This window comes from Sorex fumeus, unplaced genomic scaffold, assembly GCF_029834395.1.
Source record: "Sorex fumeus unplaced genomic scaffold, SorFum_2.1 ptg000047l, whole genome shotgun sequence".
In the NCBI taxonomy this organism is placed as follows: Eukaryota; Metazoa; Chordata; class Mammalia; order Eulipotyphla; family Soricidae; genus Sorex; species Sorex fumeus.
The window spans coordinates 47,647,292-47,673,621 of record NW_026606104.1 but is presented as its reverse complement, the minus strand read 5'-3'; the positions used below and the strand labels follow the sequence as shown (position 1 = coordinate 47,673,621).

General features: G+C 52.1%; 3 protein-coding genes across 3 annotated transcripts in view; all 3 read right to left on the bottom strand.

Annotated features, from left to right (window-relative positions):
- LCK (LCK proto-oncogene, Src family tyrosine kinase) overlaps positions 1-3,044 on the bottom strand; it is a 31,979-nt gene extending 28,935 nt beyond the window's left edge. The window contains exon 1 of the mRNA XM_056123439.1: positions 2,950-3,044. The gene's annotated coding sequence lies outside the window, so the exon portion shown is untranslated. The remainder of the gene's footprint in view (positions 1-2,949) is intronic.
- Positions 3,045-5,698: 2,654 nt separating this feature from the next.
- FAM167B (family with sequence similarity 167 member B) lies at positions 5,699-7,996 on the bottom strand. The gene is made up of 2 exons (XM_056123472.1): positions 7,638-7,996; positions 5,699-5,926 (listed from the first exon to the last, which is right to left on the bottom strand). Exons 1-2 carry the CDS (start codon positions 7,896-7,898, stop codon positions 5,720-5,722), a joined length of 468 nt encoding a protein of 155 aa, XP_055979447.1. The 5' UTR covers positions 7,899-7,996; the 3' UTR covers positions 5,699-5,719.
- Positions 7,997-19,910: 11,914 nt separating this feature from the next.
- Positions 19,911-26,324, bottom strand: EIF3I (eukaryotic translation initiation factor 3 subunit I). The gene is made up of 11 exons (XM_056123461.1): positions 26,229-26,324; positions 26,044-26,136; positions 24,812-24,899; positions 24,452-24,517; positions 23,536-23,685; positions 23,328-23,455; positions 21,867-21,977; positions 21,658-21,747; positions 21,062-21,135; positions 20,192-20,284; positions 19,911-20,080 (listed from the first exon to the last, which is right to left on the bottom strand). The coding sequence occupies exons 1-11, from the start codon at positions 26,229-26,231 to the stop codon at positions 19,999-20,001; spliced, it is 978 nt and encodes a 325-aa protein (XP_055979436.1). The 5' UTR covers positions 26,232-26,324; the 3' UTR covers positions 19,911-19,998.
- Between the last annotated feature and the right edge of the window lie 6 nt (positions 26,325-26,330).

The window sequence follows — 26,330 nt, the reverse complement described above, 5'->3', positions numbered from 1 at the left end:
TGTGTGTGTGTGGGGGGGGGTGGGGGGGTGGGTGTGTGTGTGTGTGTGTGTGCGGGAGGGAGAGAGAGAGAAAGAGAGAGAGGGAGAGGGAGAAAGAGAGGGAGAGAGGGAGAGAGAGAGGGAGAGAGACTCTCCTGTGATCAGTCTTGGATTCTCACACCCACTGTACACAGGAAACAAGCTAATTTGCAAAGCCACACCACAAAGTGTGAGGAACGCTGGTTCAGTGGCCTGCGGTGCTGAGAGAGTAATTCTGGGTTTGAAAGGTCTCCCTTGGGAACACCATTTGCGTTGAGAGAGAGAGAGAGAGAGAGAGAGAGAGAGAGAGAGAGAGAGAGAGAGCCTGGTCTTTGTTAAGCACTGACTGTGAGTCAGGCACACCAGCTCTGTCTGTCACTATGGTCTCTTTGATTCCCTAAATAACACTCTAAGACTCTAAGGGAGGATTGGTTAGACCAGCTAGATAGCTAGATAATAAGGCATTTTGTCTTGCAGATGGCTGACCCCAGTTTGATTCCCAGAAATGTATATAGTCCCCTAAGCACTGTCAGGAGCGGCCCGGGTAGTACATCGAGTAAGGTGCTTGCCGCTAGCAGCGACCCCTGCTCACAGAGCAGGAGCAAGCGCTGATCACAGCTGGGTGTGGCCCCAGAACAAAAACTAAAATAAAATAAAATGTATGTCTTTTGCAGCACACCACACCCCTGATCCTCCCACTTGATCTTGCTCTAAGTTCTCTGCCCTCATGGCACCTAGAAACAGAACCCAGAGGCCTTCATTATACGTCTTAGGTACTCTCCAGAATGGATCTTTAGGGCGGGAGAGATAGTACAGGGGTAAGACGCTTGCCTTGCTCGCTGCCAACCCAGATTCAATCCCCAGCATTGCATATGGTTGATCCCCTGAACACTGGTAGGAGTGATCCCTGAGCGCAGCCTGATTGGGCCCCCAAAAACAACAACCGGAAAAGAATGGGTGCCTGTCCTCAGAATGGCCTCTACTCTTCTGGAAAACCTTCGAGATCATCTCAGTATTCTTCCATCCTCAGCTCTTGCCCCATGATTTGGCCATTTTCCCCTTTGAGAAGTTTCTGTGTCGCTGAGTCCACAGCTGAGGAATCTTATTCTGATCCAGTTCTGTGCAGAGGCTGAGTGCGGGTGACTATCCTATCAAGGCCTCTGAAGAGTGTGGCAGAGGCCATGTTTCCTGGTTGCTGTTCAGAGCCGATGGTCTGGGAGCTGGTTAGGAGAGAGACTGGTACCATGTGGCATAGGTGAAAACTTTGTGTCAAGAAAAACTCCAAGTGGGGCTGGAGTGATAGCACAGTGGGTAGGGCATTTGCCTTGCACGCGGCTGACCCAGGTTCGATTCCCAGCATCCCATATGGTCCCCTGAGCACCGCCAGGGGTAATTCCTGAGTGCAGAGCCAGGAGTAACCCCTGTACATCGCCAGGTATGACCCAAAAAGCAAAAAAAGAGAAAGAGAGAAAGAAAGAAAGAAAGAAAGAAAGAAAGAAAGAAAGAAAGAAAGAAAGAGAAAGAAAAACTCCAAGGGCTGATGGGTGGCAGAGGAAACTAGAAAGTCTGGGCAGGTGGGGCCACCCCAGAAATGAAGACTCAGAGGTAGAAAGAGAGAGAGGGTGGGCAGGTAGCTGACCTTCCTGGCGTCTGAAGGCCTAGTACTGCTGGTCTAGTACATGCAGTGGTCTGTGTGTGTGTGTGTGTGTGTTTGTGCGCGTGCGTGCACAACACATGTTCAGCTGAAATAAGAAGGGGTACATCCTGTGACACTTGGCAGAGACTGGAATGGCAATTTTCCAGAAGGAAGTTCCTTACCCAGAGCCACTGCAGCCCGGTCCAGGATAAAAATAGCCCTTCTCCCACCATCCTCTCGCCCCTCCAGCATCCGGTCAGATACATCCGCCCTGGAAGCCCATCCTGGATGACAAATATCCCCTCATATTTCCCACCAGCATCCACCCGCTCTAGCAATGCTGGTCACTTCTCACATGTCCATCCCGATGCTCTGGGTGACACCTTTCTGTCTCTGGAGATTCTGGTTTGGTTTGGGGTTATTGTTTTATTTTGGTTTTGCTTGGGGGCTGCACCCAGCACACTGATCCAGGGCTATCCCTGGCTCTGTGCTCTAGGGTCACTCCTGGGGGTGTTCATGAGACCTTCTGTAGTTCTGGGAACGGAAGCAGGGTCAGCCAGAGACAAGGCAAGTGTGTAAGCTCCTGGCCTATCTCTCTGGCCCCTTTGAGGAGCTTCTTATCATTGGCGCCATCCCAACATGAGAGAACTTCTGAGGGCCCTGCCTCAAACCTGTGTATCGCCTGCTTCATGGGAGTATTGGCGGGACCCAGGACCTGCCCCTGCCAGGCCCCACTGAGTGGCTGCATAGCAAGTGCCCGACCTGCCTGACTTTCACCCTCTTCAGAGGCTCACTCGTCATGGGATGGACTGGACCTGTCTTGTTTTTGGGATTTCTGTCTTGTTTTGCTCTTCTATTCTGAGCCACATTTGGTGTTGTTCAGGGTCTGTGCTGCAGGGGGGTTTCTCCCTGCAGTGCTCAGAGAACCATGTGGTACCAGGACTTGAACCTCTGCCTCTTGCGTGCCAAGCCCACACTCAGCCCTTTGAGTTCTTTCTTCAACCCTGCTGGAAGCTTGGGGATTTCAGAAGCCCCTTTTCCTACCCCATGGTCCTGTGACAGACTCTAATCACAGTGCTCCCAGTGAGGATGTGCCAAGTGCAGACAGTGGGGTAGCAACACAAGAGCCCAAACTCCCTGCTACTCTATGGAGGCCTATGGGCCTCCCACCTGACCTCCAACACCGTACTGCTCCCAAAGGAAGGGGGGCCACAGAGTAGGGGAGCCTGGCCCGATGCAGCCCCCCATGAGCCGGCCGGCAAGGCCCTGAGAGCCCCGTTCCCAGTGCTCCTTACCTGCCCAGCCCAGGAGCCCTCTGGGCCCTTCACATGGTCCTGCTGGCTTAGCCCAGCTGCCCAGACAGCTGCAGCTCCCTCACCGTCGCCGCCACGACTGTCTCCCCGCACCCACGTCCCACGCTGACTTCCTGCCTCCTCCCGAGGGCTCTGCAGCCAACCGGGGCCCCAGCAACCCAACCACAAGCCTCCAGCACCCCAAGCTTCCTGCCATCATAGCCCCCCAGCTCTCAACCCCTGAGGGTCCTACACATTCTCCTCCAGGTCCTGCTCTCTCTGAAAGGGGCCAGTGAAGATGGAGGGCAGATACTTAGTAGAACGTCCCCCCTGTCCCCCAGGGGCCTGGACAAGAGATTCCAGGGTCACCTTTGGAGCCCATGGATGCGGAGCAAGCAATGTCCAGTGGAATGCCAGGGCCTCTTATGTCAGAGGCCGAGAACTGAGTGACCTGTCTTGAGAGTGTGGGGACCAAGGTGACAGAGGAGGGGCCATTCTCCTGGTTTAAGGGGTGCTGAGCACAGAAGACAGGCAAATGTCAGATAACAGGGTGTTGGCCACATCCACTCAGGGTGCAGGGCACCGGACTTTGCCACATCATAGAAAGGCTAAGGCCCCTCTCACGGACAGGCTGTGAGACCAGCAAGGTAACACTGGTGTCGCAGAGGGCAGAGGAGTGACCTAGCCTTGGCAGAGGGCAGGCTCTTGCCCTCCCTGATTCCCACAGGAGAACAGGGCAACACTTGAAGTTAGGCCAAGGCCAGGCACCTCTGCTGTGACAGACGGAGACACAGCCAATCCTGGGTCCAGACCCCCAGGAGCAGGCAGCTCAGGGTGAGACCTTCTGTTCCATGTCAGCAGCTGGGAATTGTGACAGGCAGCAAGGCCACCAAGAATCTTCCTTTGGGGGGTTGGAACAATAGTACCACCTCGCATGCCGCTGACCCTGGTTTGATCCCCAGCCCCCCTTGTGGTCCCCCAAGACAACCAGTAGTGATCCCTGAGTGTAAGACCAGAACCCTAGGTGTATACCAAAAACAAAGCGAACAAACAAATAAACAAGTCTCCCTTTTCCCTGAAGCCAGGCTGCGGGCCTGTGATGGGGGAGGCTAGATTGGCTCGTGTAGGCCCCCCCTCCCCCCGCGTAGCCTCACGCCCCCAGCCTTACAGCCACCGAGCCTGTGCAGGGTGAGCTGGCTGGGGGGAGGGGAGGCCACAGAACATTGTTGGGGTTTGTGAGGTGGAAACCGCTGCTCTGTGCACCTCAGCTGTGGAGGGAAGGGGGAGACAGGAAGTGTTGGGGGGGGGCGGAGAGGAAACCAGAGTTGGAAAGTCAGACAAAGACGGTAGCGGAAACAAAAGTCGAGCGACACATAGTGAAAAAAAAGCCAAAAAACCCCAGAAGGACGCAGAGTCCCTGCTGCAGGACCAGCCAGAACGAAGCTCCCTCAGCCCACTCCTGGTTTGGGCCCGTTCCCAGCAGGGTGGGGCTACTTGTAGCTTGGTGCTCAGGGCTCACACCCAGTGGTACTCAGGGGACTATGCAGTGCCGGAGCTTGAAGCTGGACGTCCTGCGTGCAGAGCGCGCACTCAGCCTATTACACTCTGGACTCAGTGATAATGTCATTGGTGACAATGCTGACAAAGTCACTAGACCATACCTATTGAGTGCTTACTGTAACATAGCCAACTGTTTTTTGGGCCAGAAGGAGTATTTCCCCTTAAAGGAACAGGGGCTGAAGCCATAATGCAGCATGTCAGGTGCTTGCCTGCCTTGCACACGGTTGACCTGGATTTGATCCCCAGCATTCCACATGGTCCCCTGAGCACTGGCAGGAGTGATTCCTGAGCTCAGAGAAACCGATGAGCATTGCCAAGTGTAGCCCCCAAACAAAACAAAACAAAAAAAGTATAGAAGCAGCTCAGAGGTCAGGGCGCTCATCAAAATCTACTAAGAATCTGTTGGGGAGTCAGTCTGGCACACACATCTCCAGGCCCCACATTCTGCAGCTGTCCTTACCCTAAGTGACTTTCTACTGGGATTTGAGGATTTGAAATTCTTAGTGAGATGGAGCTGGAGCTGTTAAGGGGAGTGGGAACACTTGGTAGGAGAGATAGCTCAGAGGTCATGGGGAAGCCCTGGGTTTGCCCCCTAGACCCTGACGCTGTATGCTCCCTGAGTCATCCCACCCACATCAGAATGTTGAGAGTAGCGCAGTGCATGTGACTCAAGAGAAAAAAAGATCAGTCCTCTGGATCCGCCAACCTCAGCCTCCCTGTTCGGGGAAATCCTTGGTCCCAGCAGCAAGCTTGGGTAGAATAAGAGACAGCAGAGCTCCAGATGCAGAGAGTACAGGGGTAGTGCAGCGAGTAAGACACTTGCCTTGCACAACTGACCGGGATTCCATCCCCGGCATCCCATATAGTCTCCGAAGCCCACTAGGAGTGATTCTTGAGCAGAGCCAGGAGTTACCCCAGAACATCGCTGGGTGTGGCTCCCAAAACAAAATACAGACTGCAGAAATCTTCCTGGGAAGCAGAAAGGTCTTTAATAAGGGGCCAGGAGGTCTATAAGAGTCTCCCCTTCCCTTCCTCCCCCCAACAGGGGCAGCAGGGGTTCAGGATGCTGTCTAGGGCTTTACCCCCAGAGAAATGAGTTGAACCCCCAAACTCCCCCGTCCCCAGAGCCAGGGGTTGGAGCCTCTGGGGTTTCCCTCCATTCCCCTTCCCCAGAAGGGCTGCGGGAGGAGGGCCCAGGAGAGGCAGGGGTCCCTCAGCAGAGGGTAAAGCGCCGGGCGCTGATGTTCATGCGCGTCAGACCGAGGTGCCGCAGCGGCGGGGCCAGCTCCAGCTCCATCTCGGCCTCGTCCAGCAGCTCCTGGTTCAGGTGACAGGCTTGGTCCACCTTCTGCCGGTGCAGCTGCGCCCGCAGCCTCAGCAGCTGTCCTGCCAGCTGCCGGTCCTGAGCCTGCATGTCCAGCTACGGCCGAGAGGGGGCGTGAGCCTGCTGCAGTGGTCCGCGGTGGAGGAGCCATTTCCGTCCTTTCAGACAACGCCCTTCACCCCATCTACATACATCCCTGGCCACAGTTCATATCATGACCCACGTTGTGGCTCTGAAATCACACTAAGCAGCCAATCAGTAAGTAAATACAGATGCCTGAGTTCCAGGCATCAGCTAAGAGGAATTCCCAGTTTGTAAACTGAACCTTTTGGGGAGTGACTAGGAGAGAAAAGGACCCACACTTGATGGTGCTGAAGGTTTACTTCTGGCTCTGTGCTCAGGGATCCTAGCAGTGCTCAAGAAACCATATGGAGTGCTGGGGATTGAACCACGGAGCCCCTGTGAACCCCGTGCAAGGAAAACACCTTACCCTTTGAACTATGTCTCCAGCCCCTGCATTCTGTGTGTGTGTGTGTGTGTGTGTGTGTGTGTGTGTGTGTGTGTGTTTCTGGGGAATCGTGGACCCAGAGCCTCACACAGAAAAGCAAGTGTTCTACTACCAAACCATATCCTCAGCCCTGCACATGCAGTTTTTTTGTTTGGTTTTTGTTGGTTTTTGTTTGTTTGTTGCTTTTTGGGGTCACAACCTGCGATGCTCAGGGGTTACTCCTGGTTCTGCACCCAGGAATTACTGTTGGCAGTGCTTGGGGGACCATATGGAATGCCGCGGATTGAACTCAGGTCGGCTGCATGAAAGGCAAACGCCCTCCCCACTGTGCTATTGCTCCAGCCCCTGCACAAGCTGTTTTAAGAATCACCTATTTGGGGCCAGAAAGTCTGCATGGGGTTAAGATGCTTGCCTTGCATAAGCTATATTTCAATTCCCAGTACCAGATGTGACTGCCTGAGTCTCACTAGAAACAACCCTTGAGCAGAAAGTAAGAAGCATGGCCCCCACGCCAAAATAACTTTTTTAGGGCCTGGAGCAATAGCACAGTGGGTAGGGTGTTTGCCTTGCACACGGCCGACTCAGGTTCGATTCCCAGCATCAGCATCCCATATGGTCCCCTGAGCACCGCCAGGAGTTATTTCTGAGTGCAGAGCCAGGAGTAACCCCTGTGCAACTCCGGGTGTGAAGCAAAAAAAAAAAAAATAATAATAATAATAATAATAATAATAAAACTTTAAATTAAAAGACCACCTAGTCACCATGAGCTCCAAGATTTCATTCAGATTGGTGCACTCATTGCCTCCTTCTTAACTTAATCTGGTGGACATAGAAATTCCCAGAGTAAGGAAGGTCATGCTTTCCCATCTTTAACTGGTATCCCCCAAGAATAAAGACTAGCCCCTGAACTGCAGGACACGCAACAGTATATTGAATGGAATCCTTCAGCAAGAGTCCTCAAGTCAGTGTTGGAGTGATAGTTCAGTTGGGAAGGCTCTTATCTTATATGCCGACCCGGGTTTGATCCCTGGCATCCCTTTTGTTCCCCCAAGCCTGCCAGGAGTGATTCCTGACTGCAGAGACAGGAGTAACACCTGAGTTATTAAGTATTTCTGTGTGTGCCACCCTCCCCACAAAAAAGAGTCTCCAAATAAAGGCAAATTAATTCTGGACTCCACAACCAGGACACAGCCACATGAATGGGCAGTTCCTGGGTCTATTCTCTTTCCTTTCCCACACCCCTGGTTCTGGTCTTGGTCCCAAGGCCCTCCACACAGCTGTCCACCCCACCAGACTCACCAGCTCCTGGCGGAGCCACTCAAGGGCAGAATCCATTGAGGCGAAGCCACAGATGGTCCCAGGCCCACCTAACCCAGGTTGGAGTGGAGGTTGGCGCCAGGCTTGACTCTGGACGCGGGCCGTCCACTCCAGATATGACGGCCGTCGTGTCTGCAGCTGCAACTTGGCCGTCAGTGCCTTCACGGAGTCTAGGCTCTCAGCCTCCTTGCCTTCCTCCTCCTCTTCACCTACTGCCTGAAATTTCAGTGACACCAGGGACATGGTGGTATATGACAGCCCAGCTGCAGCTCTGGGATTAAAAGCAAGTCTGATAGGAAATGTGGCAGAAGCTGAGTGCAAAAGAAGGGGCTGATGGGGAAGGTTCCAGGTGAGAAGGGAGGCCGAGTGTCAGGGTGGGTGGGCCAATGGGTGTGGGAAAACCACTGTAAAGGCTGGGATTTTCCTGAAGGCTCAGCACGGAGCCACGTGATGCCCCTCCGGATGGGGCCAGGAGGAACCCTGTTCCTCTGACCTCTTGGATCCTTTCCATTGTCTTCGTCCAAAAGGAGACACCCAGTTTCCAGAAAGGAAGTTGCTGCAGGATAAGTAAAGCATCATCCACAACAGACTTGGCCCTCTTCCCAAGACCCCAGTAGAGGCCGGGAAGGGGATGAGGGGAGGGGGGGGCGGGCCAGGAGGCCAGCCCAGACCTCACACAAGACACTGGCCCTTCAGCAAAGGAACAGTGTCTGAAGCCCTGGCCTGGGGCCGATGAAATCTGGGTTCATCTGTTGTTTCTCAGGGAACTTGGATTAGTCTTTGCTGCTCTGTTGGGAACAGTGGATAATTTCAAACTGTACCCTAAGGAACTCTAGGTTTCCTTGGAAATCCCTTAAGAACTGTATATAAAGGACAGAGTTGTGGAGACCAAAGAGAAAGCACAGAGGGTAAGGTGTTTGCCTTGCATGGGGGCAACCTGGGTTTGATCCCCAGCACCTCATAAAATCCCCAGAGCACCTCAATGACCTCTGAGCACAGAGCCAGAGTCCTGAGCACTGCTGGGTGTGATCCAAGAACAAAACAAAGGAAAAAGGGACAGTGCTGTGAATGCATTAAGTGGTTGTAACATTATGGTTCATGTCCACAAATATTAATAGACTCATAGCAGTTCCCTTGTTATTTTATTTTTTATTTTCTGGAGCAGGGTGGGAGGGTGCAAAATGCATGGGATGCTGGGGATCAAACCCAGGGCCTTACAGAAGTGCAAAGCAAGCTGGCAAGTGCTCTCCCCCTGAGCTACATCTCACAAAGGCTAGTAAGGCCCTTTGAAGGCAGGAGCCCACCTGATTCTTCTAATCAGTACATCACACAGGTTAGGCCAGTGTATAAGAGATGAAAGAGGGGGCCGGAGCAGTAGTACAAGTGGGGAGGGCACTTGCCTTGCATGCAGCCAACCAATGTTCCATCTCTGCATCCCATCCCATGTGGTTCTCTCAAGCACCGCCAGGAGTAATTCCTGACACTACTGGGTGCAATTGCCCAAAAAGCAAGAGAGAGAGAGAGAGAGAGAGAGAGAGAGAGAGAGAGGTGAAAGAATCAGATGGAGGGACCCATAAATCCTTCAGTAAATCTATTAATCCCCTGCAATTTGCCAGCTTAAGTGGGTGTCTTGCCACAATGAAAACTCTATTATGAACTAAGCCTTCCTGAGTCATTACTGGATCCCAACACCAGAGTAAAGATGATGTACACTTGGTTAAAGGTCTGAGTGATGGGGTAGGAGGGACTTGAGAGGGCTGTAGGGAGCCTCCCTAGAGGGCGCCTCCAGTAGGAAGGGCCAGGTGGGGTCTGAGGGTGGGGGCACCACAGTAGTTGCCTTTTTTTTTTATAATTTTATTTATTGAATCACCGTGAGAGCAGTTACAAAGCTTTCGGGTCTAAGTCTCGGTCATACAATGAAACACCCGTACGTTCACCAGTGCCCATTCTCCACCCCCAACAACCCCAGTATACCCCCATCCCACACCCTTCCCCTACCTGTGGGGCAGATGATTTCCATATAACTCTCTCTCTACTTTTATCACATTCAATATTTTGACACCAAACCCACTATTATTATTTGAGATTTTACCCCAACACTCATATCTGCTGAAAAGGCAACAGTAGACAATTTGTGTTCTATTTCTGGTTATGAATAACATGATGTCGCGTGGCTGCAGTAGGGCCACGTGATTTTGAAATTCCGAAAAAAAAATTTTTTTAAACGCCATGAGGTACAGTTGTAGATTTATAATTTTTTGTGCTTGGGTTTAGATTATACAATGAGTAGTTGCCTTTAAGGTAGACAAGGGATTCTCCCCACCCCGACCCACTGAGCCTCCCACTTAAGGGAGGAAGTAGCTAGTTCCCAGTTTCACACCCACCCCGACGCAATATATATATATATATATATATATATGTATATATATATATATATATATATATATATACATGTATGGAGAGAGAAAAAGAGACAGAGACTGACAGATATGCAGGCGGAGGTTTAGAGCTTCAAGCAAACTTCTTCCCATCTGCATGGATTCCAGACGTCTTTAGCAGGTTCTGACCACAGTCTTCATGGTTTTAGGGGGAAATCCCTTCCTCAAAAGGGCCTCCTTAACCTAAACCGCTGGTCCACCAGTGACCACAGGCTTCACCAACTGCCCAGCCAGTTCTTGTCCCTTTGCCTGCAGCTGTCTATCCTCTGTTCAGTCCCAGGTCTTCCAGGACAACCAGCTGATCCAGCAGTTTTACCAGCTGATCCTTCCCCAGCCAGCCAGGCTGAGCTGGTGTGTGGCGGGAGAACCCTCTCCCCTCCACCCCCCCACCCCCGCTGTGTCACAGTCACCGGCCACCACCTGCATCTGACCTCTGGGCCCCAGGAGACTCCGGACCTGTGGTTGCTGCTGTGGCTGCTGCTGTCGGCAATTCAAGAAGAGGTGAAGTGTGTGGGGGGCGGTGGGGGTGTCCCCAGACTTGAGGCGCTAGCAGCTAGGCGGGGAGGGGAGAAAGGCAAGCACCCTGGAGCAGGTCCCGCTGAATAACCCGTTCCTCGTACCGCTTTTCTCCTCCTAAGGCAGGCGAGGGCACAAAGCCTAGGTCCGTGAAAGAATTACCCCAGGGTCGTGGGCGATTCTGGCATCATTGCACTGCCCTGCAGGTGGACAGAGAGGTCATGGAAATGGCACACGGAGGTGCGCTGGGGGTACACCCGTGTTCCATAAGCTATGCACATGGAGGGGAAAAAATGGAAATTCAGCACCCAGTGATACCCTAGGGCACAGCTAACGGGCACCGGGTGCAGGGTGGTCTGGAGTAGGTGGAAAGGTGGGCATTGCAGAGCCGTTGGGGCTGGGGGAGCGCCAATGAGATGATGATTCTACCTTCCCCAGCTGTCCCCATTTCCTTCCCCAGGCGCTGCCCACCTTGGAATCTGTCATCCCTTCCTTTCTGTTCTCTCACCGTCGCAAGGGTTTGAGACTGGGGGCACCTGGACGTCCACCCTCCAGAACGCTACTGCAAGCGAGTAGCTCACCGGGTGGGCACAGTCGTGGGGGCTGGGGAGAGCGGGAGAGCAGGGTTTGGCAGGGGTACGGGGACTGAGCACTCAGGTCAGTGCCTGGGACTGGCCTTTGCCCCTCCCTAAGCTGCAGAACAACCCGTGGCTGCTAAGTGGAGTGACCAGAGCTTCAGTTTGTGTCTCAGTTACCCTGACCCAGTGCTCAGCTACCACAAAGTGTGTAGCGCCCACCAAGTGGAGGGCAAGTGTGAACCCCGCTCCTCCTGCCGCCAACAGGCCCCGCCCCTTCCTGGGTGTCACTGTCTTGCCTTTCTCTGGCCATGCCTCTGCCGGTCCCAGCCCCTAGAAGCTCAGTTCACTCATTGTCATCCCTGAACACCACCCCCAGACTTTTCCTGAAGTCCCCCCACTTTCCAACCACAACCCACTCAGACCTGAGTCTCAGACCTGGGTTCCACGCCTGGCGAGTTCCTTGCCTAAGGTGTGTGCTCCAGTTCACCCTGCCCGCTGTAGCCTAGCTCCAGGGGGAAGCGCCTGCCCTGAGAAGTCGTCTATAAACCAGGATGGTTGGGGACTGGAGAGATAACACAGCGGGTAGGGCGTTTGCCTTGCACGTGGCTGACCCGGGTTCGATTCCCAGCATCCCGTATGGTCCCCCGAGCACCTCCTGTAGTGGTTCCTGAGTGCAGAGCCAGGAATAACCCTTGAGCAATGCCGGGTGTCAAAAAAAACAAAAGGATGGTTGGATACTGGCTTCCATAGCTTAGTCCCTATCTGCAGGTGCAGCTACACTCCAGCCAGCTCCTAAATGCACCACAGGAGCAGCGCTGCGCTGAGAACAAGGAGTTGCTGTGTGTCAGGGCTCACTCCGGGGCTCAGGCCAAGCAGGACAGCATACCAGCTGTGGCACTGAGCCAAACCTGCTTGGCTGGGAATAGCTGCCTGGGTCCCTAGAGAGGTAATGCACCTGCTCATCCTCTCCCAGGCTCTCTTGCTACAGTCTTTTATTTATTTATTCATTTTTTACCCCTTTGCAGAGAGCCGGGCAAGCTACTGAGAGTATCTCACCCCCTGGCAAGCTCCCCATGACTATTCTATATGTAACAGTAACAACAAAGTCTCACAATAGAGACATTACTGGGCCCCGCTTGAGCAAATTGATGGACAACAGGAGGACAGTACAGTGTAATGCAGCGCTCTGGGCCACACCTGGCAGTGCTGGCTCTGTTCAGATTTACTCCCTGATCTCAGGATGATCCCTGGCTGACTTGGGAGACTAGATGGGGTACTGGGAATCAAACCTGGGTGGACCACAGGTACCAATAAGTGTCCTTCACACTGTGTTATCATTTTGGCCCCTTCTTTGCTACACTCTTCATAAGGAGGGGTGTGTGTGTGTGTGTGTGTGTGTGTGTGTGTGTGTAGCCTTGAAGACTTTCCTGGTACGATTCTGCCAGGTGGATATCTCCCCTTGTCACACCCACAGGAGTTCATTACTCACTCTAGTCATCCTAGCTGCTGGATGGAAAAGCACTTCTTTGCATTAAATGAAGTATACACACACACACACAAACACACACACATACACACACGCAATTGTTTCCAGCCCTGCTCCAAGTGAACTCTGTCTCCACTTGATGTGATCCAGGAGGATGTCCTGAAGGAGACTTTGTGTTTTGAGGGAGACAGACTTCTCCCCTATCCAGAGTACAAAATGGTTGATTCCTTTTTTTAACCACTTTGGATGAATAAGAGACTGAGATGGTGGCCAGTTCAGACAAGGTAGAGATCAGCGGAGATCAGAGATCCACATGGCTCATTTGAATTCAGTGAGCTGGTTGCAGCTAAGAGCATTGACAAAGAAAGGAGGCCCCTGAGAAGAAGATGCTCTAGAGGGGTCCTGGAAGAGGAGGAGTTACTCACTGGGCAGGAGAGAACTGCAGGTAGATGGGAGCAGATGTGTGGGAAGCTGCAGGACCTCCAGATAGGTGGGAGTGCAGGAGGAGGAGCAGTAGTACAGGGGGTTTGGGCATTTGCCCTCCACGTAACCAACTAGGGTTCAATCCCATATGGTTCCCCGAGCACCACCAGGAATAATTCTTGAGTGCAGAGCCAGGAATAACTCCTGAGCATCGCTGGGTGTGACCCAAAAAAGGGGGGGAAAAAAAGAATGGTGGGAGCTCAGAAAGTGAGATGGAGGGAGATATAGGAAGAGAGAGTGGCTGCTGAGATGACAGGAGCCCAGAGAGACAGCTCGAGGGGTATAGCACATGCCTAGCTTGTGCAAGACCCTGATTTATCTCACACGGTCTCTATAAAGTTAACAAAACAGAGAAGACAAGGGTGAGAGCAAAGACCTTGAAGCCGTGACTATGACCATAAACTTGATCCTGAAATCTGTGAGGAGTCATTGAAGGTTTCTATCTTAATTTTAAGAAACCACTGGTGGAGGAATGGATAGTACAGCAGTCATTTGTCTTGTATGCAACCAACCTGGGTTCAATCCCTAGAATCATAAATGATACCCCAATCCCTGCTAGGAGTGATCACTGAGCCCCACCAGGACTGACCTCTGAGTGTGGAGCCAGGAGTAACCCCGGAGCACAGCTGGGTGTGGCCAAAAAGAAATAAATAGATGAATAATTAGGTGAGGGAGGTTGAACACACCTGGTGGTATTTCAGGGACTACTCTCAGCTCAGTGCTCACTCCTGAGACACTTGATGGTATTCAGGGGACCATGTGGAATTGAAAATCAAACCTGGGTCTCCTGCATGCAGAGCTTGTGCTCCAATCTGTCACTTCTCTCCTGCCCTCCTCTTTTTGTTGTTGTTGGAACTTGTGCAAGCTCACACCTAGTTGTACTGGGGTTAGGGCAGGACCACTCAGAACCAGAGATCAAGCTCAGGGCCTCAGACATGCAAGACATGTGCCTTCCCACTGAGCCATATGCCTAGCCCCCACTGAAGAATTAAACAGGGTTGAAATTTGACCTACTGGTAAATCATTAAAATACGAAGAAGAGTGGATACTGGAGAGCAGAAACAGATACAGAATCCCAAGAGTACTTTCATCTTATCTGACTAGGAATCCTCAGGGAACACTGGGCTGTTCCCATCACATTGGGGTACTTCAAGGATGCTGATTCTTCTATCAAATTAGGGGTTTTCAAGGCACTCTCTTTGCCCAGAGGATTATATAATCTCTCCTTAAGTAATGTGGCACCCCCAACTTGATACACCAACTGGGTCTCTTTGGGTTTTGTTTTGGTGCTCAGGGCTTACTTCTGATTCTTTGCTTAGGGGTTACCCCTGATGGTGCTTGGGGGTCAGGGATGCCAAGAATTGGACCTGGGTAGGTCGCATGTGAGGCAAGTGCATTCATTACCCTCTAAACTATCTCTTGGTCCCCCTATTAGTTGTTGAGTCTCCTCCATCAGACTGGGAAATCCTCGAGGGATAATTATTTTTATCAGCTGGGACGGGCTTCCTGAAATGTTTCCCTCTTCTCAGACAAGTTCCCCTGAGGAGTGATTGCCTCCTCACGGGTCTGTGGCACTTGCTTCCAGGCTGCCACCGGGACTCCCGCGTGTGCAGGGGAAGGCCCTTACAAGAGAACCTGATGTGCCTGATGGGGAAGTGTAGGGATCTGGAGCACAGCACAGACAGCTCAGTAGGTGAGAGGGCTGTGGCTGGCTGGCACGTGTGAAGGAGGCACTGAGCACCGCCTGCTGGCAGCTCAGGGCATGGAGGTAAGGTCTCCACACCACAGAGACAGATCAGGGGTGGGTTCTCAACTGCTGGCTTTAAAGCATGTCTCAGTAAGAGAGAAAGCCTAGACCTGGATGCACTCTACCCTGGCCCAAGCACCCCAGCCAGGGAAGTGTGGAACATGGCAACAGGCGCCAGAGCAGATAAGATCTGTCCCTGCATGGCGACCCAGTAGGAAGTGTCTGAGAGCATTTTACAAGCACCAGGTATCCGGCCTTGAGCCTCACCCAACCCCTTAAGAATTGTCAACCTACGCTTAGTGAGTCATTCCTAACTGCAGCATCTAGCCCTAATTGGGATTGGGCTGGGGCAGAGTTGGAAAGGTGATAGGTCAGTAGTGTTAAACTTTATGTGATTGAACCATCCTCTTAAGCTGAGACCCTCTATAAAACGTGTGTATTTGGCAATAAAGTGAACGACCACTGGCTGTCTCCTGGAGTGGTTTCTCCGCGTGCCCGTCATTCTTTGCCCCATGTCTGCCTGGACCCACTCTGCAACGTGTCTGGGCACATTGTGGAAAAACTATTCCTCAACAGGGAGGGACTGGCCACTGCTGATAGGGCCTGCAGGGAGAGGCGTGCATCCTGGAGCACTGGGGTTTGCTCGCTGACACAAGTCATTCTTGATTCTTTGAGCAGGACCATGACTGGATTCTAGGAATGGTGGAGCAGGAGTGGATCTGGGTGAGTGAACACTGGTCCCCGACCTAGCTCTCCATTCTGAAACACTGCTTTTGTTGTTTTTTTTTTTTCTTTTTTGGGTCACACCCAGTGATGCACAGGGTTACTCCTGGATTTGCACTCAGGAATTACTCCTGGCAGTGCTCGGGGGGACCATATGGGATGCTGGGAATCGAACCCGGGTCAGCCGCATGCAAGGCAAACACCCTACCCGCTGTACTATTGCTCCAACCCAACACTGCTTTCTTGTTTCCGTCACTTGGCCCCCTCCCCAGACCAGCCACCCCTTCCAGTAGCTATGCCCATTCAGCCTACTGTCCTGCTTGTCTCAAGCAGGAGGCACCACCTTTCTGCTCTTTCTTGACCATGCGTGGTAGCTGGGCCCCGAGTTTCTGCTGTCCCTGGTTTGGGGAAGGGCTGCTGTTGGCACTGTCTGAACATGCTTATGTCCACCACTCCCACCCCACCCCGGTTCTTTTTTGGCACCTCCTCTGCAATAGTGAGGAGAGGTGAGCTAAGGAACTGTCAGGGTCAGGCACGAGATGGTGGCAGATAGCTAATTCAGATCCTTACTTCCCCAGAAGACATCCTTCCCTCTCAGTGTGCTTCTAGTTGTACAGAAAGATACTACAGCTGGCAGGGTGCTCAGTACATCAGGTACGGTTGCCTTGCACATGACAGACCCATTTTGTTCAATCCCTGGCACCATATGGGTCCCTGAACCCCACTAGGAATTGCCCCTGGGCACAAAGGCACTTGAGTACTGGCTGTAGCTCCAAAACAAAATAAAATGTGCTTCTCTTTTAGGGATATTAAGTGTATCCCTGACTCTCAACTCATATTCTTCCCCAAACTTTTGCAACTGAACGGTCTGGGGAAGGGGATGGGCACAAGGTCAACTCACTTTTGTCCACGGCTAAGAGCAAGCGCAACCGAGCTTAAACACAAGGACTCAACTGCAAAATTGCTGCAAGAACCAGTCATTCCTGGTGTTCTCCCACTTTACTGGATGACTCTAGTGAAGCAATGACAGCTGAAAGTTGAGTCAAAATGTTTGTGCCAACATTCCACCTCTATCACTCTCACAAGCAAAACTGAGCCCGCTTCCTTGGTAGCAGCAGAAAGGAGGGAAAAAAAAAAGAGTTGGTGGCAGAGAGAACTCAATGGGATGGGTTGGGCATGTTTGCATGGGAGGGACCCAAGTTGAATCCCCCAACTTGGTCCCCCATGTGACCCCAAACAAATGGCCAGAGTGATAGTAGGGATGTAGACTTGCACACTGCCAACCTGAGCTGGATCCCTGGCACAATATATGGCCCTCTGGGTCCAGTCAGGAGTGATCCTTGAGCAGAGCTAGGAGAGCCCAGAGCACCACGCCAGGTGCAATCAAGAAAACAGACAAACAAAAAAACCCACAAAAAGCAGCCATCATCTATGATGTGTGTATGTATTAGTTAGCGGAGTTAAAGCACGGAAAGAGCCTGGCACAAAGAAGCCACATAACTGGTCGTTCTTATGAGGTGGTTATGCTTGTGTCCTGCTTCGGTTTTGTTCTGTTAGGGGCTGGCGGGAATCACTCTGGAGTCTGGGGGACAATGCAGTGCTCAGAATCACACCTGTTCTGTATGCACGTAGCCACTGCAGCCCTTGGAGTTCTCTCTGGTCCCAAATGGTACTTAAAAAAAAAAATTGGCACCGTGATTTATAGTACTATTCAGGCATACAATGTTCCAACACCATACCTACAATCAAAGCCAAATGGCACATTTTCTTTCTTTGAGGACAGAGGTGAGGGAGTTGGGGCCATGTCTAGCAGTGCTTGGGAATTGTGGTGCTGGGGTTTGAACCAGCATTGGTCACATGCAGGGCAGAACTTTAACATCTGTACTCTCTCCAGTCCTCCAAATGGCATCCTTTGTTTTGGGCAACACTAAGGAGTGCTTGGGGGACTGTGCAGCGCCAGGGACTGGCGCTGGGACTCCTGTGTGCAAAGTTTGAGCTCAGTCTGTTGAGCTCTTTTTTTTTTTTTTTTTTTTTTGCTTTTTGGATCACACCCGGCAATGCACAGGGGCTACTCCTGGCTCTGTGCTCAGGAATTAATTACCCCTGGCGGTGCTCAGAGGACCATATGGGATGCTGCAATCGAACCTGGGTTGGCCGCGTGCAAGGCAAACGCCCTACCCCCTGTGCTATTGCTCCAGCCCCTGTTGAGCTCTTTCCGGCCCCCAAGCTGCACATTGTTTTTATTGAATCACTGTGATAGACCCTTAAAAAGCTGTTCAGGATTAGATTTCAGTCAGTATTCCAACACCCGTCCCTCTACCAGTGTACATTTCCCAGCACCAGTGTCCACAGGTTCCCTCCCATCATCACCCCCTGCCTGCCTCTGTGGCAGGCACTTTTTTTCTCTGTCTGTCTCTCCTTTTGGGCATTGTGGCTTGCAATATTGACACTGAAAAGTTATCAAGAATATCCTTTTACCTACTTTTTGTTTTTGCTTTTTTGGGTCACACCTGGTAGTGCACAGGAATTACTCCTGGCTCTGCACTCAGGAATTACTCCTGGCGGTGCTCAGGGGACCATATGGGATGCTGGGAATTGAACCTGGGTCGGCCTCATGCAAGGCAAATGCCTTACCCACTGTGCTATCACTCTAGCCCCCCTTTACCTACTTTAAAACCTCTGATCTTATCCAGCATGATCATTCCCAGCTATTGCCATACTGGTCTCTATCTTACCTATCCTCTCCCCCACACACACTTGTGGTTGATTCCAACTACTGACTAATCCTCCCAAACAGCACATTCTTTTTTTTTTGCTTTTTGGGTCACACCTGGTGATGCACAGGGGCTACTCCTGGCTCTGCACTCAGGAGTCACTCCTGGCAGTGTTCATGTGGCCATATGTATGGGATGCCAGGAATTGAACCCAGGTTGGCTGCGTGCAAGGCAAATGCCCTACCTACTGTGCTATATCGCTCCAGCCCCAAAACAGCATGTTCTTAACCAGCCTGCTGTGACTTTTTTTTTTTTCTCTTTGGGTCACACCCGGCGTTGCACAGGGGTTATTCCTGGCTCTGCACTCAGGAGTTACTCCTGGCGGTGCTCAGGGGACCATATGGGATGCTGGGAATCGAACCCAGGTCGGCCGCATGCAAGGCAAACACCCTACCCGCTGTGCTATCTCTCCAGCCCCCGTGACACTTTTGAGGCTGAACTCAAGCACTGGAATTGTTTGTCTTGTTTTATTCTAGTGGGGGACTATCCAATACAGGATAAAATGGCAGATAACACTTGCAGTCAAGAGGTGAGGTTACACTGCCTGGTTAGTGTGGCCCATACTAACCGGGATCCCCTACCCTGGACCCCAAAGGGCAGAGCAGAATCTAAAAACTAAATCCCTCGATCTCAACAGATTTTGTGAAGTTGAACACAATCCTTGTGGTCTACACTAGTCAACAGAGCAACACAAACTTCCAGATTTGCTCTGTGTTCTCAACCCCATGGTCATCTGCCTCTCTGTGGCGCCCCATAGCATGCGGCTGTGGCAAGGTGACTCTTGCACTCCACTTGCTCCTGCAGGGACTTATGCCCTCTGCTCAGTTTCCTTACTTGTCCTCCCTCGCATACCTGTTTCTGTGTTGCTCGTCCTTCTGAGCCCTCAGAAGCAGCATGAGTGGGGTTGGAATGATAGTACAGCGGGTAGGGCATTTGCCTTGCATGTGGCCGACCTGGGTTTGATTCTCAGGATCCCATATGGTCCCCCAAGCACTGCCAGGAGTAATTCCTGAGTGCAGAGCCCGGAGTAACCCCTGAGCATTGCTGGGTGTGACCCAAAAAGCAAAAAAAGAAAAAACAGAAGCAGCATATATGGCAATGAGTGACAGGAAAGACAGAGACTCCCAGTCACCAGCTTCAGTCTGAGCTCCAACCAAAGCGCTGGCTCCTTACAGCCGAATCGTTCCAGAGATTTCTCCAGACCCCTGGGTACCTTATAAGAGGGGACCTGCAATCCAGCCTAGGCCACAGCACTGGAGTGCCAGGTTTGTAGTGTCCAAATTATAGGGAGAGAGGCCATGGATGGGGCCCAGTGGTGGAGTGCATGGCTCGCATGAAGGGGAACCTGGGTCTAACTCCCAACATTGCAAAGAAAAAAAAAATCAACATTGCAGGAAGAAGGTTTGAAAAATAAAGGTGCCCATCACGGGCATTACTCTGCAGGGTGTCACTAAAAAGGAAAAACAAGGCATACTCCACAAATGACTGACTCACCAGAAACCAATTATTTCCAAACTAATTTATTTTTCAGAGTCTAAAGTTTTCTGAATCCTAGTTGAGAAACATTTCCCGTGCCGGATGGAGGTTCAGTTAGTTCCTTAAGCTTCAAATTCAAATTCAAAGTACTGTGGGTCAAAGTAGTGGATGCGGACATAGCCGTCTTCGCCCCCGCTGCTGTAGCTGCGAAGAGAGAGCCAGAGACCAGTCAGATGCCTGCCATGGGTGGGGAGGCAGGTCCCAGGGGCACAGAGAGACCTCAGCCGAGCTCAGCTCCCTGCCCTGGCCTCTTACCTCTTGCCATCGGGATGGAAGGCAACACTGTTGATTGGCCCAAAGTGACCTTTGACTCTCCCAAACTCTTCTTCAAAGGCTAAGTGGAAAAACCTGGAGAGAAGGGCAGGGCAATCATTCAATCTCCCTGAATGCAAATTATAAAGTGGCACAGAGGGGGAGGGAAATGAGTGCAAACAAAATGGGACAAAGTTTGGGAAAGAATGGACCCAAAAGTCTGCCCAATCACACAGCTAAGACTTTGCCACTGCATGCTCAGCAGTGCCCTCAGAGTCTGGCTTTACTTCACTCACTTTGTTTCATGGGCCAAGTGTATTATCGCTCCAATGGTCCAGGTGATGATAACTGAGTACAGTGAAACCGAACGAGGCTGGAGTGACAGTATAGCAGACAGGGCATCTGGCTAGCTCACTGTCAACCCAGGTTCAATCCCTGGCACCCTACATGATGATCCCCTGGGCAGCCAGGAGTTAACCACTACCAAGTGTGGCCCACATAAAAAAATTAATAAAATTTTAAAATAATGGTTCTAGAACCTGAGAGTAAGCTCGAGAGCTCATAGTCTTTTTGCAGGGAGTTGGAGGCAGAGAGAGCATTGGGGTAACACCCTTCTGTGCTTTAGAACTTCTGGCCTGGGGGACTACGTGGTGCTAGAAATCAAATCAGGGTGAGCCGCGTGCAAGGCAGGCTCCTTAGCCGCTGTGCCCTCTCTCTGGCCCAAGGCTTCAGGATCTTACACGGCTACGTCACAGGAAAGCCACAAGACTGGCTGCCAATGAAACAAGGGAAGTGTCCTCAGCGACAGCAGGTTTATGCTCACTAGGAGACACTCCAAGGGATTCCGATGGGAAGAACTGCCACCTTCTTTACCTGGCCTCAAATTTGCCAATCCTGGTGGACGTCGTGGTTACATCCATGGCTTCCTGACCACCACCCAGCACCACCTGAGGGAGGAAAAAACTCAAGATAGGCCTGGGGTCGGAGAGATAGTACAGCAGGGAAGGCACTTGCCTCGCACGCGACCAACCCAGATTTGATCCACAGCATCCCATATGGTCCCCTGAGCACCACCAGGAGTGATTCCTGAATGCAGAGCCAGGAGTAACCCAAGCATTACTGGGTATGGCTCAAATCACCTGCACATGTCCCCTCCCCCCAAATAAACTCTCGAGTCAGACCCAAAGGGCAGTCAAGTCCCCTTTTAGTATCCCCAGCTTTTACTCCCTCAGAGTTGACTGGGAGGAGAGTAACGACAGAGAAAGACCATATTCCTCACCGCCTGCCCCACCTCACAGATTTCCCAATGGTCTAACCTGGAAGCTGCCCTGGGAACCTCCCCTCTGCCTGGTGCCACCCCCAGGTTCCTAGCTTCACAAGTGCCGGGGAGCCTCCAGGGTTGTAAGAAGAGCCGGGCATTCATTCAATCTCCCTGGATGCAAATTAAGTGGCACACAGGATTCCCTTACATGGTCATAGTTGGGAGAAAGGGCAGCTGAGTTGACGGGACGTTCTGTCCGGAAGGTCTTCTGATGTTCAAGGGTCGTGGAATCAAAAAGCTGCAGAGACAAAGCAGGGGGAAAATCTGCCAAATGGGGTCTCCTTGGGGGAAGTGGAGGGAATTTAAGAGTTGTGCAGGAGCAGGGAGCCTCCCCAGAAGGCCCCCGGCCAGGCTCACCTTGGCTGTGTTGTCCTTGGATGCGGTGACAAACATGGTCATGTCCCTGGATAACTGGATGTCATTGATCTGCCGGGAGTGCTCCTTAACATTCACCAATACCTCACCAGACTGGGGAGAAAGAGCAGGTGTTAACAGAACCTCACGAGATGGGCTCAGTCAGGGTTGAACTGCTTCTTGTATGAAGGGGTAGGACAGGAAGTCTGGGCTGGCAGTGACCAGTATGCCCTGAATCCACATTCACATCCTTCCCCCAGTGCAAGCCTATGTGCCCCATAAACACAGCTGGTTCATCTAAGAAAACACATGCTTATGAGAGAGCAACAGCCCCTTGCATTAATCATCATCACAGAACAGCAGAGCAGCTCCTGTCTACTCCTTTCCACAGATATTTGAAGAGCTCCTATTTACCAAGCATTGTGCTAAGCACTATATGCCACTAAATCCTCCTGGCAACCCTATGAAGCTTCTTTTTGTTCTGTGTTTGGACAACACCCAGAGACGCTGGGGTGCTACTTCTGGCTTGGTGCTGAGGGGTCATTCCTGGCAGAAATAATATACCATCCAGTGCTGGCGATCAAATCCAGAACCCACATGCCAAGTATGTGCTCCAGATCTTTGAAATAACTCCCTAGCTCCTGAAGTGGGAATTTTAATGGAAGTTTTAAAAGGAAAAAATTAAGGATCAGCGATGTGGTGTGAGGGCTGGGAATATGCAGAGCACGCACCTTGGATGTATGAAGCCCTGGGCTTAATAGCTATACCAGTAAAACAAACACTAGAACTAGAGCAATAGCACAGTGGGTAGAGCACTTGCCTTGGATGCTGCCAACCCAGGTTAGACCCTGGCATCCCATACATCCCCCATGTACTGCCAGGAGAAACTGCTGAACACCGCTGGGTGTGCCTCTCCCCACCAAAATTAACAGAAAAAACAAACATACACATATACATAAGCATATACAAAAACTTAGGGATGAGATCACAGCAATAGTACAGCTGGCAGGGCTCTGGCCTTGATGTGACTATCTGGGTTCAGTCCCCAGTCATTATGGTCCCCCAAGCCCACTCAAGAGTAAGCCCTGAGCACTACTGAGTGTAGCCAGAACAAAAATCAAAAACTTTGGGCTGGAGCGATAGTCCAGCGGGGAGGGTATTTGCCTTGCACACAGCCAACCAAGGTTCAATCCCTGGCATACCATATGGTCCCCTAAGCACTTCCAGGAGTAATTCCTGAGTACAGAGCTGGGAGCAACACCTGAGCATCGCTGGGTATGACCCAAAAAGCAAAAAAAAAAAAAAAAAAAACAAACCCAAGTTTTGTGAAAAAGAAGTTACTTGCCCCAAATCATACCACTAGATATCAGTAAACTCTGTTTGAATCTAATTCATGCTCTTACCCACTGCACTACCCTACCTCCAGGGACTTGTTCAGTGGGCTTGGGCTCATCAGCCCCTTACCTTGGCACTATACTGGTTGAGCTCTCCACTCTCATGGCCAGCGATGATACATTCTCCTAGGGGGCCCCACACGGCACTGGTGATCTTCGAGTCGTTGCAAGGGATCTTCATGTAGGGCTCATTGCTGTCTGTGGGGCAGCAAATGTCAGGCCCCGCACTTCGGAGCGGCACCCTGCCTTGCAGAGGCAGCTCAAGCCCCACCTCTCACCGATCTGGCTCGGGTCCCGCAGGTCGAAGAAGCTCACGAAGCACTGATAACCCATCTGCTTGTCGGTGGAGAACATGATGATATTGCCCCCAAAGTCAAAGCCACAGGTCCGGACAGCGGAATTGGTCTTGAGTAGGGCCAGCTGCTTCCCTGGGAAGAGGCGGAGGGTGGGAGGCCGCATCTGACCCGCATCTCACTTTCTCCCACACCGACTCTCCTCCTCCGTACTGTATGCCCGTCTTTCTACAACTTCCTTGACGGGTCCCCTAACACGGCACAGCTCAGAGATGATGACAGATTGTTTCCTCCCTAGAATGCACACCTCCAAGGCAAAGCCCCGCTCTCATTTCTCCGTGTTCCCAGTGGCCAGTAGAGCACTGGCAGAGCCTGGTGCAAGATGATGCTTAGGACTAAATGTAGCAGCTTCACTGGCTCTCTCGCCTTCATCCTCGGCTTTATCCCTACTGCTGCTCAATATTCCAAAAACACCACAGCTTTTCCTGTCCTGGGACCTCCTGTGTCACAGCACAGGGTCATGCCCTTGGCTTTCCAGGCCCATCTCATAATCTCCATTTCAGCCCAAGACACAGGAAGCCCTTGGGACAAGGTGGCTTGGCAGGACACCTGTGATACTTTTCTTCCTTTGAGGGACGAGGTGCTGATCTTCTCATCCCTTTAGACCCGGCTCCTCTGGCATTTCCCTCAGGAAAACCCTGTGGCCTTCCATACTGCCCCAATCGTCGCCAATGGCTTCTGGCTTCTGTGCCCTAGTGCCTCTTTCTCATCAGTCATCCTATTTCCTCATGTCCTTTTTTTGACACTAGAGATGAACTCGAGACTGATGTCTCATTCCCTGGATCCCTTTCACTCACAGGGCAAAACTGCAGCTAGAAAAGCAAAAAAGACCCAGGCTTACCTGTCTCACAGTCCCAGAGGCGACAGCTGTTGTCAGCGGAGCCAGTGAGGACATGCTTGGTGTCCCCTGATGAGGGTGTTAAGAAACATGACCAAGTTCACCTGAGCCCTGCCTCAGAGATGCCACCTGCATAGTCGGCCTGGTCCCAAGCAGCTTCTCTGCCTCTCTCAGTCCCCAGAGCATTCCAATCTCCTCGTCCAGAACTGGAAGTATCTGGGCTATTCTCCAACCAATGAACAGATTGGTGAGGAGTAGGGATCCTTCTCTAGACCCACGAGAACAGTCCAAACTCCCACCCTCCAACTCAGGAACTTCTCCATCACTTGCAGACCGCACAGCAGACTCTGAAGCCAAGGATACAGTCCGCGTCCACACACCACACGGCTCCAGTGTGGCCCATGTAGGTGCCCAGCCTCTCGCCATTCACAGAGTACCACACATTGACAATCTGAAGGAGCCAACAGAAATGTGACAGGATGGTACCCAGTCCAGGTGCAGTAACGGCCTGTTTTGCCCCCAAAACTCCTGGCGGCCTCTAAGCCAGGCCAGACTCTGCCTCTCCTTGGTCATCTCTTGGGAAATGACCAATTCAGATTCTCCTTCCTGCAGGTAAGGTCAGAGTGTTGGGAGATTTGCAAAAAAAAAAACAGCTCCTTTTGCCACTGTCTTAACTCTCAGACCCCAAGAAGAACAGAACATATAGCAGAGGGGCCATGCAGACAGTTCAAAGGGCTGGAGGCCCCAAGCTCAATCACTGATACCACTTGCCTTCCAAAGCACTGCTGGATGGAGCACTGGGAGTGGCCGGCGGGGCTCCCGGAGTCCCACCCAGCCCAAACAATAAACCATGGGATCAAGCATGTAGCTCAGCAGCAGAGCATTCGCCTTATGGGTCTGATCAATTCCCACAAAATAAAATAAAATGATGTAAGGGATTGACATCTGGCTGTCTTGTGCACCCGAGACTATACTAAGCAACTTGCAGGAATGATCTTGTTTTATCCTAAGGCCATGTCCTAAGGCCTCTGGCCTAGAGCCCATAAGACCCTTATTATTTCTCAGATCTTAGAAAAACACAAACGTGGTCAATGACAACAGAAAGATTCAATGACTCTGGCAACGACACGTTGCTAGCAGCCTTGAAGGTTCCAATCAGGCTGATTTGGTTCAGTTCTCCTCCTGCAACAACTGTGCTCGTTTCCCCCATAAGGAGGTGCCTCAAAAGGCAGAAAAGTGAGTGAGCATCCCGACAGGCCCAGGAAACGCTGACATGAGAACACTGCCTTCCGAAGCCCTCAGTGTCCCTACATTTTCTCCAGATGGTCTGTATTCCTATCCCAGTATGCAAGATTCCCCGGGGTCCCGCCAGCATATGGTCACGAATCCAAATCCCGGGCGTCCCACACGCCACCGTCCTGGCAGCTCTGTTGTGGGTGATCCCCCGCCCCACGGAAGTTTTTTTTCTAAGTTTAAAATAAAGCCCTTTGTGCAGTCTGGTCTCCTCCCGGCCACCCTCTCCCCGGCTGTCCTGCCGCCATCCCCCCCCCCCGTCCTGGCCCGGGGCTCTCGGGCTCCCGCCCGCCGGCGCTCACAGGGTCCTTGGCCACCGTGAAGAGGAGGTCTCCCTCGCGGTTGTACTTGATCTGGGTGATGGACCGCTCGTGGCCCTGCAGCAGGATCGGCTTCTGTGGGCACAGGAACAGCGTGTCAGCGCCCCTGGCGGGGACAGGCCCGGCCCCGCGGCCCCGCGGCCACACGCCGCCTCGGTGGAACTCACCATGTCGGCGGGGAAGCGAGCAGAGCCTGGGGCCGGCCGCGTGAGCCGGGCCGGAAGAGGCCCGCGCCGCTTCCGGGTCGCGGAGCCCCGCCCCCTCGCCCC

Bases quoted from the DNA above. Each gene is read 5' to 3' on its own strand.
- FAM167B (XM_056123472.1), bottom strand. From the start codon at position 7,898: ATGTCCCTGGTGTCACTGAAATTTCAGGCAGTAGGTGAAGAGGAGGAG. The intron at 5,927-7,637 runs GTGAGTCTGGTG...TCTCGGCCGTAG, and splicing joins AGTGGCTCCGCCAGGAGCTG to CTGGACATGCAGGCTCAGGA.
- EIF3I (XM_056123461.1), bottom strand. The intron at 24,900-26,043 runs GTGAGCGCCGGC...TGGCTCCTTCAG, and splicing joins TCACGGTGGCCAAGGACCCT to ATTGTCAATGTGTGGTACTC. The intron at 21,748-21,866 runs GTGAGCCTGGCC...TTGTCTCTGCAG, and splicing joins CCAAGGACAACACAGCCAAG to CTTTTTGATTCCACGACCCT.